General features: G+C 33.1%; 1 protein-coding gene across 2 annotated transcripts; it reads left to right on the top strand.

The window, feature by feature from the left end:
• The first annotated feature begins 1,986 nt into the window (after nt 1-1,986).
• LOC137813345 (carbon catabolite repressor protein 4 homolog 6) lies at nt 1,987-10,552 on the top strand. 2 transcript variants are annotated; one of them, XM_068615526.1, is made up of 16 exons: nt 1,988-2,142; nt 2,215-2,593; nt 3,226-3,392; nt 3,850-3,915; nt 5,242-5,294; nt 5,749-5,830; nt 5,959-5,990; nt 7,317-7,398; nt 7,512-7,604; nt 7,692-7,724; nt 7,794-7,882; nt 7,979-8,097; nt 8,185-9,131; nt 9,269-9,354; nt 9,614-9,698; nt 10,225-10,552. In XM_068615526.1, exons 1-16 carry the CDS (start codon nt 2,056-2,058, stop codon nt 10,306-10,308), a joined length of 2,484 nt encoding a protein of 827 aa, XP_068471627.1. In that variant the 5' UTR covers nt 1,988-2,055; the 3' UTR covers nt 10,309-10,552. The 2 variants fall into 2 exon arrangements, with proteins under 2 accessions (XP_068471626.1, XP_068471627.1); XM_068615525.1 differs by having other exon boundaries at nt 1,987-2,142; nt 7,979-9,131.
• The last annotated feature ends 1,120 nt before the right edge of the window (nt 10,553-11,672 follow it).

Genomic DNA, 11,672 nt, shown 5'->3' with positions numbered 1-11,672 from the left:
CAATTCTTTTATTAAAAGTTATGGTAGTCTATTGATTAATTTGATCAAACTTCTTTTATTAAAAGTTATGACATATGAGAAATTATGTCAGATTTCAGGTTAAGATTGATCTTTCCAAAATAATTTCCACCATTAAAGATTTCAGTTGCCTTGTGTGCAATTCATCTAAAAGTTTTATGAAAAATGATATGATATTAATACTCGTAATGGCAAAGTCCTTCATCATCTTCTTGTTGGATGAGAGTTTCCTTCTTCAGGTTGGGTTAAAATTAATATTGATGGTGTGACAAAGGTTATCTTAGTCTTGCTGTTTGTGGTGATATTTTTCGTGAAAATATTGGGGAGTTTATTGGTGGTTTCTCTGCTTTCTTTGATATTTATAATGTTTTGATTGTTGAGTTTGACGGAGTTATTCACACTATTGAAGAAGCAAGAAAGATAGATTTTTCTATATGACTTGAATTTGATTTTGCCTTGGTTTTTGTTGTTTCTACTGCTATGACTAATGTTTATGGGATTATTCGTAATAATTAGTGGAACAAATGCCTTGATTATTGTGAAAAAATCAGACTTAGGATTAACCAAACCAAAAAAACATAGATAACTTCCGAAAAAACCTTTATTGGAAGCTTAGCTTGTGTTGATCATATGTTACATCTTGAAACTTTAGTGAATTTTTCTTTATATTCTTTGTGGGTCTGCCTTGGTTCTCATAGTTGTCATTAGAAATTTCTTTGATAATATACAAGTTATTTAAGCATTTAATAGACCATGTAAAAGTTGTTAAATGAAATATATTCGTGAGTGAAAAGCCAAGAATATAATAACATTTTGTATAATGTTGCCAAAGTAGAGATGATAAACTAGTACTACTAATAATATATTTAAATAAGAACATTATCTCATAAATAATAATTTATAAAATATTTTTGTATTTTTTTTAACGACATTTAATCTTAATTTTTATTTAAATATTCACTTTAAATTATTACAACATTTGATATTCATTTACGTTAAATTATCAAATTTAATAATTTATATTAAATTAAAATTCAATTAATAACACTGATTATTAATATCAATAATGATTAAATTTTTAATAACTCATAAATTTATTAAAAATAAAATTATCTATTAGAATAATAAGAAAAAAATAACAATCTTAATATAAAAATTATTTTTATTAGATTTGTTTGAACTTAATTATTAAAAATCGAGGTAATTACATATTGTTAATATTAATATACAATTAACTTTTGAAGATTTTTTTTTTATAAATTTAAAATCCTTAAATTTATTATTATTAATGTAATTAACTTTTAAAAGTGTTCATTTCTTTTGCTTTTTGTAAATTTAAAATCTTATAGAATTAAGTTCAAAGGTACTTTTTACTCTATAAATTAAAAATTTCTTAATAGCTCTTTTCAAAATTAAGCAGTACAATTAACCTTGAAAAAATCCCTTATACTTTTTTTTATTTTATTTTGTAAAATTAAAATTCTTAATAGCTCTTTCAAAATTAATTATATATTTATTTTGTCTCCTTGATCGAGCTGACCGCTGACCGACACACCCAATCCATTAACGCTCAGATCAAGGTCAGTAAAGACAAATCATAATTAAGAACTAAGTAATACGCCTCTAAGTGTGATCCACTATACTAATCCAATCTAATAGGATAAGTCCATTAAAACAATATAAATAGCGCATATTCAAAGAAAAAGTACAATAATCACTGTCCATTTCTGAGTGTCGAATAAGCGTCAGAGCCTTCTGCAAGTACCCCATTCGACAATCACCTGAGATAGAACGATCGATACTTAAAGGAGTAGCAACGTAACACTAAGGTGAGAAGGAACATACTAAAGCTCTAGTAGACTGTCCGATAAGAAGGAAGGAAACGAAGCCAGCCAACAATTCTCTAGGTCTCATCTCCTTAATGGAAACAATATTAATTATATTTTTTCTTAATAATCATATTTCTTCAAAAACAAAATAAAAAAAAACAAAAATACAAATAGTGTGAAGTGTGGTATTCTCTCCCCACTCTCTGCAATGAGACGCGCTCCTCCCTCTCTCCATCTCCTCGCCGCCACTGACACCGCCGCAGCCACCGCCACCTCGATGTCTTCTTGTCCTCCCGTACTTTTTCTCTCTCTTCACACACATTCATGCACTCACTATCTTATATTCTCACTCGTATATTTTTCGCAGCATCGAGGACGCGGTAGAGGCTTCTCCGGCCGCCCGTACTCTGGCGGCAGAGGCCACTTCATCTCCGGCGACGCGCACTTGCTCTCGGTCCGCGAAGCCAATTTAGGACTCCGGCGAGGCGAGAGTGGAAGCTTCACGAACCAAACGCCGGATAATCAGAATCCCCTGTCTAACCTGAGACCTCATCCACCGTCGCTTCACAATCAGCGTCCTGAGTTCCGTAATCGACCTCATTCCCCGCACTTTCGGCCGCATTTCCCGCAGTATCGGCAGCATCCTCCGCCTGAGCACCGGCCGACGTTTCGTCCGCATCCCCCGCTGAGGCCGCCATATTATCGAGACTGGGAGTTTGCCCTGACGCCGCCGCCTCCTCATTGTGGTAACATTATACTTGTGCTGTGCGATTGTGACTTAGATTTCTACCTTAGGGTAGGAACCAAAGAAGTCAATTTTTGGTATGATACTGAATGTTATTATTTGGATACCTGGCGTTTCTGCATTGCATTGTTCAACATGTCAGATTATGAAAACGTAATGTTGAGTGGAAGCTTGGAGTTATCATTGATCATAGCAATCACTAGCTTTTGGTTTTGACTTTTGAGTACTGATTTTCTTTTATTCGAGAAATCAAAAGCCATTAAGGAACATCTTTCAGATGAGTAATTTGAGAAATGGCTCTTGCTTCGCATGCAAATTTGACAAGTTTGAGTCAAAGAGGAGGGCTTCTTGTTGGTAAGAAGAATTGTGGTGTTGAGAATATACATTTTTTTGCTTGAAGTGAGCCTGATGCACGAAAGTGAATGGACATGCATGAAAATGTTAACATTTGATAATTTGGATTAGCTAGTGAGAGGAGGATAGGCTTGAGATTGATTGTTTATCAGTGTCCCTCCTCGTGGTTTGATTATTTATCAATATTCCTTTCGCTCCTAGTTGTTCATAGTTGATTGTTTTTTAATTATATGTCATCAGACTAATTTAGCTTATTTTTTTTCTTTTACCTTTGCTCAGAACGGTTTAAAGTTCTTTCCTATAATATATTGGCTGACTACCTTGCTTTGGACCACCGGAACAAACTTTATTTTCACATACCTTCATACATTTTGGACTGGCAGTGGAGAAAGAGAAGCATACTTTTTGAGTTGGGGCTGTGGTCAGCTGATATCTTGTGTTTACAGGTTCATAATTATGTTACATACCCCAATGTTTGCTCCTCGCTTAATATGCTTTTTCAACATGTTTGTGATCATATTATGCTGTATATTTTGGTTTGGCTTCTGGAATAATCATGGTATAAAACACGGATGTTGAACTTGGCAATCACATTTAAGATAAGACATATGGCAAGAACAATTCTTCACTTCCAATAGTTAAAAACAGACTTGGACTTTTTTATTTACCCCATTTTCAGAAAGGTATTTTGCATTTGTTTGAAACAAGATTTTTGAGTTTCATTAACATCTGAGCTTAGTAAGATTTGTATCTTTGGAATTTTAAATTTTTTCTTTGACCTCTTTCTTTGTGGTCGAGTAATATTAATTTTTTTAACTGTGTTGTGTGTGTGTGGAGTTTCACTTGGAAAAAACTGACTGTATATAGAACTATTCCCTTTTGATTTTTTGTTATAACTTCCAGGAGGTCGATAGATTTCATGAGTTGGCAGAGGAGTTGAAGCCTAGGGGATACTGTGGCATCTGGAAGGTGGGTTGGAACTTGAAAGTGCCATTTGCCTTAAGGTTACATGACATGAACACCCATATTCTGAACTTTTCTGTTCAATGCTGCTTGTGCATTTTTTGATATGCATTGGTTTGTTTTAGGCTGTTTCTAGTTTGAATTTATATAGAAGGTGTTTTCAGTGACAGTGTTTTTGTTTTTATTCAATGATCAGAATATCAGATGTTAGTTTTCAACGATTTAGATAAAAATTTATCTTACTTCCGGAAATATTAAAGTGATATTTTTAGTCCCTCAAATGTTAAATTGAAACTTCCCTCAAATTTAAAAATGTTTTTTAGTCCTCCAAATTTATAAATATTTGTCAGTCCTCCAATTTAAAAGTGGGTATTTAAGTATTCTAATTTGGAAATAATTTATTTTGGTTTTCAAAGTTGATGTTATTGAAAATTTCTTGGCATAACTAACACATTTTAATTTGAGAAAGACAATTTTAACCGTATTTGGAATACCTTTCCTGTTTCTCTCTTTCTCATTATTTCTATCTCCTTATAATAGTGATATGGGTGATTGCTCCTATGATCGCAATGACGTAGGCCCTTATCTTCTACCTTGTCACATGGTCATGAATGAAGTTTGACGTAAGTTTTTTCAATTTTCTATCCCTTAATTTTTTATGTGAAGAAGCAGAATGAAACAAAAGTTTCACATTCGGTTTTGAATTAGAGATGTTAATTCATTTTTTCAATTTGAGGGACTAAAAATCAATTTTAAAATTGAGGAGCTAAAAAAATTGTTTTTAAATTAAGGAGACTAAATTAAAATTCAACCCAAATTCGAGGGATAAAAAATATATTTTATTAAAAAAAATTTAAAAGTGAATTTTGATGTCATTATTTTAGTTACACTTGTCATTGTTGATGTGGATGTCGTTAGTGATGTCCTCAACGAGTGTAACACCATTAGTGCTGAGGGACCAAAAATAACATTTTCTGAAAGTCAGGGACTAAGCTAATTTTTAATTTGGAGGACTAAATAAGTGATCCAAATTTGAGGGACTAATAATATATTAAGCCAAACAGTTACTATGCTTTAACTTGATGAGGATATTTCTGCACTTGTGCTTCATCATCTAGTTGATTGATAGGCTACTTTTTCACTTCCCTCCAATATAATCAACAAGTTGTAACTTGGTTATGTGCAGTGACCCATCTTCAGATCACCTTTCAGCAGTATTTTTCTTTTTACATTGCCGTACCCATTCTGATTGATTATTTCCATTAAATTTTGAAAGAAAAAGAAATAGTTCTGTTGCATTATAAAGTCTAATAGCATTCGGTTTACTTATAGATGCGTACAGGTAATCCAGTTGATGGCTGTGCAATCTTTTGGAGAAAATCAAGGTTCTCTGCAAGTTTACTTTCCTTTTGTTGCTACTTGCTGATTATCTTATTGGAATTTGTTTTCTTCAATAATGATTAGAGCCTTTCATTGTATATAAGTGGGTGCAAACCTCAACCCTATGAGCCGGTTTTATGGGGTTGAGTTAGGCTTAAAGTCCACTTCGTAATAGTATTTATTGACAAATTGAAACTATTATACTCTATAATGCCTCAAGCAAATGTGTTATTTTTGGTGGCCTTTTCTTTTTATGTATTTTCTTTATGTGATCTTGTTGATAATTGATTCATCTGTATCATTTTGTGATTATTCGTTTATGTTGTATATTACATTATTACTTTTCCCATATATTGTTTTTGTGGTGGAAGGCCCGCTTGTCCTGATGCTTTGTTAATACATTTGTTTGTATTTTTCTTTATTTACACATAATAATCTCATTACCATGATTTATCACAGGTTCAATTTGTTATATGAAGAGTGCATTGAGTTTAATAAGCTGGGACTTAGGGACAATGTCGCCCAGCTATGTGTACTAGAGGTACGTAATGCTCTCATACTGTCATCTGCTTTGTTCAATTTTGAGATAAACTTAGAATGTTCAATTATCTTACTCTTCACTCCTTAATTGATTTCCCTGGATTTCTTTCCAATATTTTCATCCACCAGATCATTAATCGAAATGGATCTCTCCCATCCAGGTAATTATTCTCTTTCTTTTGGCTAATTGGGTTTGTATATATCTTCTTTTGGAAAATGTAAGAGTACCTATGCTTCATATGCATGATTATCAAATCTGGAGAGTGGAGTGGTCAACCCCAAAATGATATAGTGGGATTGTTGCTGTACTAAAAGGCAAAGACTATAGATGCAGGACAGATAATTATGTGCATATAAATACTAAAAAAGAACAACTATCCTGATTTAAATATAAATATACATATATATATATGTATGTATATATATCCAAAATTAATAGTCAAAAGTCACATTATAAGTAAGTATCAAATAATTACCATAGAAAGGAAAATATTGGAATTTAATAATAAAAGGGAGCCTGTGAAATGAGGAACCCGACACATTGAAGAACACAAACAAAAACTGAGTTCATACATGCATGGAAAGAGACTCGTGGGTGTCTAGGAACAGGAACATAGACCTGTGGTTGTCAGAAATGGCCAGGCTCAGCCACAATATTGGCAAGCTGTGGGTTTTAAACCCTAGATGTTTCTATTGTTGAAGGTGGAGGGAAAATCAAAGAAATATTTGAAAAATCTTGGTGAACACAGAAAATAGGGACAAAGATGAAACTTGATTCAGTATGACACCGCAGTGTTTGAGTTGTTGCAATATTGGCTGTGATCATATCTGTTACCCTTAAACAGAGGGCACTGGGCACCCCATAGAAGCCTCAAGCCACTCTGCTCTGATCTGGTGCTATAGTGCCCTGATCTTATGTACTTTCCTCTAAGTTCTTCTAACAGCTGGTTACTGCAACCATTTAGAGTATCTGTTGCATCGTATGTAGAAATACCACCTTTTGATTGTTTAAACAGTAGGAAAACTGTAAACTACACTATAACCCCTTAAGAAAGATATCTCATTTAGCATCTCACCTGTCCAACATATAGAGTAGAAACAGATTTACAAAAGATTGAGAAGGTTACTGTTACAGTCCGCAAATTATTTTTCTTTTTAACGATAAAGGTCAAAAGTTAAAATGAATCAGTGGAATATAGTTTCAATTAAGTTCAGCATGACAGTAATCTTTCTTAAATAAGGCATTTTGTTATGAAACAGGTTCACGGGAGCATTTTATTCTGTTATCCATATTAGAATGAGTTACAAGGTTATGGGATTATTTGAGTTGACCTTTGATTGGATTAGGAATTTGGGATACTTGCTGCTTTTTTTTTTAAAAATAAGTGAGGGTGTTTCATTGCTTTAAGTATTTCTTTTCATATTTTGTGCCATGGGATATTTTTTGCATTCTCAGCATAACATAACATAAACGTCACTCTCTGCAGCTTGACAGGCTCGAGTAAAGTTGTGGTTTGTAACATTCATGTGCTTTACAATCCTAACAGGGGAGAAATTAAGCTTGGCCAGGTGTGCACTGCCTGCTTGACATGACTTTTTTCCTTTTTGATGAAGTCATCTATGCATCTGATACTGTAAATTCTTCTTGTAATTACCTTTTCCTTTATATTTAATTCAAGCAGGTTCGAGTGCTACTTGATAAGGCTAAATCTGTTTCTAAACTCTGGAATGATGCCCCTGTAGTTATCTGTGGGGATTTTAATTGTACACCCAAGGTAATTTTTTCTATTATGGTTTATCATTTTATTTTTGTAAAATGTTATCACAGCCTTTTGACATTAACCATTTTAATCTTGTCTCAGAGTCCGTTATACAACTTTATATCAGAACAGAAGGTATGTACTCTTTTGCTCTTCTCTACCTACGACTTTGACATAAAAAATGACATCTTTATATTATTGCAGTTAGATCTGTCCGGAATAGATAGGAATAAGGTATCAGGACAAGCTTCTGCAATTCGTGCATCAAAGCCCTATTATGGTCCTAATGCTGGGTAGACTTTTTCGTACGAGACATTTATATGGTGATATTTATTGGGTTTCTTGCTTTATGCATAAATTACCTATTAATATGTTTTAAAATTTTCCAGTGAAAAATCTGCTAGTGGTTCAGTTCAGGCCAGATCCACTGAAGGTGTCAAGGAAGTTATTGAACAAAATAACTATCGGTCGGACATGACAGACCTGGACACTAAATGTCACAGTTTGGGTAATCAACATACTCACCCATTTTTGGATATGTCTGTTAAGTCTTGTACAAATGTTGAGTGTGTAAATGAAAATGATGTATTTGCAGGAAAAGATACTCAGGAAACTGCTGTTGACCATTCAAAGATCTTTTGTGAAGTTGGTAGTATAAAAGAACAAGATCCTTCTTATAGTGAAGGTAGGATCCATATTGTTCCTGTAATTGGTGATATTAATGACATTACACCTGTGACCTCGACCTCTTCAGCTACTGAAGCAGTTAACAGAGAAAAAACTGGGATGGGAAGCAATGAACATATACCAGATGCTGTCCCAACTTCAAATAAAGAATTAAGCAAAAAATCCAACTTACATGTCCTTGAAGAGAATGAACAAGTTGAGTTTGACTGTTCCCCAACTCTTCTTCAGGAAGATAATCAATCTTTCACAAGGGTGAGGATTGTTCTTGAGTCAACAGATCTAAACAATGCAGTAATTTCTCCAACTAAGCCATCCAGCCAAACTTCAGTTTCCAAAGCATTTGAAGTCCCTTGTATAGAGTATGGAGATAGCCCATCTCATGAAGAAATTGCTGATGACCAAAATAGCAGCGCATCAACATATCTAGTTGATAAATCGCATCAATTGTCCAACATTAACTTTCCACTTGATGATAAAGAGAAATCATTCTTTGATGAGATAGATAAAACCGTCACAGACTGTGAAAATATTGATGATAACAGCAGTTTTGTATCTTCCTTACATAATACTGAAGGAGTTGCTCTTGACACCAGTCCATCAAAGAAATCAGATCTTGATAAGTCCTATCAGTACAAGGAATTAAATTCTGCTTCCAACTTGTTGCTGCCTGTAGAAAGCAATGAAGTTGAGGATGACTTATCACGTAGTCAGATTTCTAAATCTATTTGTGGGCAGGAAGCTACTTATAATCCAGCATTGTGGACCCCTACGGAGATAGAAACTGCAACAGGAAATGAAGATTGCACCTTCTTGGAGCATCCTTTACTTCTTAGGAGCACATACACTGAGGCAATGGTAATATCTAAATAGTCGCTTGCTCATTTCTTTGAACCTTACTTTATTTGACAAACTAGCATATCTTACACCTCATACTTAAAAGCTACAGTTAAAGTCTGTATTTCCACTATACCTGTAAACTTGTATAATTGCAGGATCGTTCAGGGACCAGAGACCCCTATGGAGAGCCCCTTGTTACCAGTTATAATAGGCGCTTCTCGGGGACTGTTGATTACATTTGGTAGGTGCTATAAGCTGTTCAAGTTATTCTGCCACTGATTTGCTGTGCCGTGCTTCTAATTTTATTTTGAATTATAAAGTGACAATAATTGCTCTGAAGTCGTGACTAATGTTCTTGTAAATGCATGTTTTTTTGGTTAACATTGCTGATTGATTCTCTTGAATTTTAGTATGCATTCATTTTTTTTTCTGTACACTTATGTTTACCTAAATGAAAGGAGTTAATATGAATGTACTTTTTCCTTTGATCTGTCATTTAGGCGATCTGAAGGTCTTCAAACAACCGGAGTTCTTGCTCCGATGGCTAAATATGCCTTGGAACATACTCCGGGATTCCCAACAAAGGTAAGAAAACTTAATTTTTGTCTGAAATATTGCAGATGAATGAGATTTATAGGTGGGTTTTTGGGATTTTTCTTTCACTCATCATTATCATTATGTTGCGCATATCTCAGGTCCCTAAAAGTCTTGGTACTATCATATTAGTCCATGAAAATAAGAAAAGTTTTTTAAGAAAAACCCTAGAAGAACCCTAAAGGTGCAATCTGCCATTCACTTTGCTACAAAATTTAGAAAGTAGTTAAGTGGTCTTATTAACATATATTTAAGGTCCAAATTCCTAAATGTCAGTAAGTAATAAGTTTAGAAACTATTTGACATCAATATATTTTGAATTTCTTAGTTCCTGGGCTGATTTTTGAATTTTTAAGGACCAAGTGGTGTTTCAATTTAGGTTTCCATGATAGCCGTATGTGTTGACAACTGAACTAGATTCCTTTCATGTATAATTTCCCTTGATTCTGCAAACTCTAACCCGAAATGTGTAACTTTTGAATTTTTTAGTGTTTTTTTTTGCCTATCAATTGTACAGAAATGGGGCAGTGATCATATCGCATTGGTGACCGAGCTGGCTTTCATGAAAGATGGTACCGACATCTGCACCAAGGTTAAATAGCAGTTCATTCAGTAATCAGTAGGTTTATGCGATTGTGTTAGATATTCGGATATGATGCCAAGTGAAAAGTGGGGGCATATGGACCTTAGGAGGCACTTTTATTTCAACCACGATTTTCTTTGACACACTTGTAGCCTGTAGGATAGATAAAGGTTCTTCTGCAAGTGTTTATTTGTAAATTAAATATTCATACCGATCCTCAAGTCATTCCTGTACATTTAATAAATGCTTTTAGTACATGATATTCATATCTGTCATTTTATTTTTGAGCTACTAATTAACTGCTTAAGATGGATTGAATTTGGTATTTTCTCAAATTTATATTGGTTTTTGGCCCCAAAAGCATTTATGTTGGTTTTAAAATTTAATGATCAAAATTTAGATTACTTAAATTGTAAGAAAGATTTTGTAAGATCTACTTTATTTACTGGTTCGTATTTTCAAGATAAAAATATATTATGTCAGATTAGTCCAATGAATAAAAATGACCTTATATTAATAAATTATTATAGTAGTTATATGTATATAAAATAATTTTGTTAAACTTTTTCAGTGATCATCTTAAAAATCATTTTGAAGTTATTTGTTTACTGAATCATACATAAAGTTATTTGTGATTAAATCAAATTATATTTATATAAATTCACTACCTAGTACACAATCAATAATTGAATTATAATTTATAAGCCCAATTTTAGACAAAATAGAAGAATAATAAAAAGAAAACTCAAATAATCCATATTAAATAAATATGAATTTAAAAGAAAATCAAAATAATGTCAATTTTTAGCTGGATAAATAAAGATATTAAACAACTTTAGGTCAATATAAATTTTATATGCATATTACATCTAAAAATACTTTTTATTTTTTTATATATCATTGTGCAATAAGTTATATGAATGAAGCATTTCATTCAAACAAAATCAAAGTATATGACTAAGCAACAATTTTTTTCAATACATAATTTGGTTAATATGATCCTCAAGCTACAGGCACATGGCCATTTTTTTGGCTTAAAAAGTAATTAACACACAACATACAAAAAAATGGTAATGCATCAATATAGTGCAAGAAAAAGAATGAAAGTTGGTATAGAAATATATATCAGAATAACAAGATTAAGAAGTGAGCATCAGCAACAGAGATGGGCAATGTACAACTTGATTTGCAGTGTCATCTGCAGATATTAATGGTGGCAGTGCAGGACATTCAAGACCAAGCTTCCCTTCATGACACTCACTAACAAAGAGGCCAGGAGGATATTTTTCATAGAGATTGATGTAACTAGACATGGTTGAGGCACCACTCATTTGTTAGATCATTTAAAACATCTGCATAAGGGCAAACAGACTCTTTAAATC

The sequence above is a fragment of the Phaseolus vulgaris genome, chromosome 1 (genome assembly GCF_000499845.2).
Source record: "Phaseolus vulgaris cultivar G19833 chromosome 1, P. vulgaris v2.0, whole genome shotgun sequence".
Lineage (NCBI taxonomy): Eukaryota > Viridiplantae > Streptophyta > Magnoliopsida > Fabales > Fabaceae > Phaseolus > Phaseolus vulgaris.
Note: the sequence above shows the minus strand (reverse complement) of the source record. Positions and strands in the feature narration are given on the sequence as shown.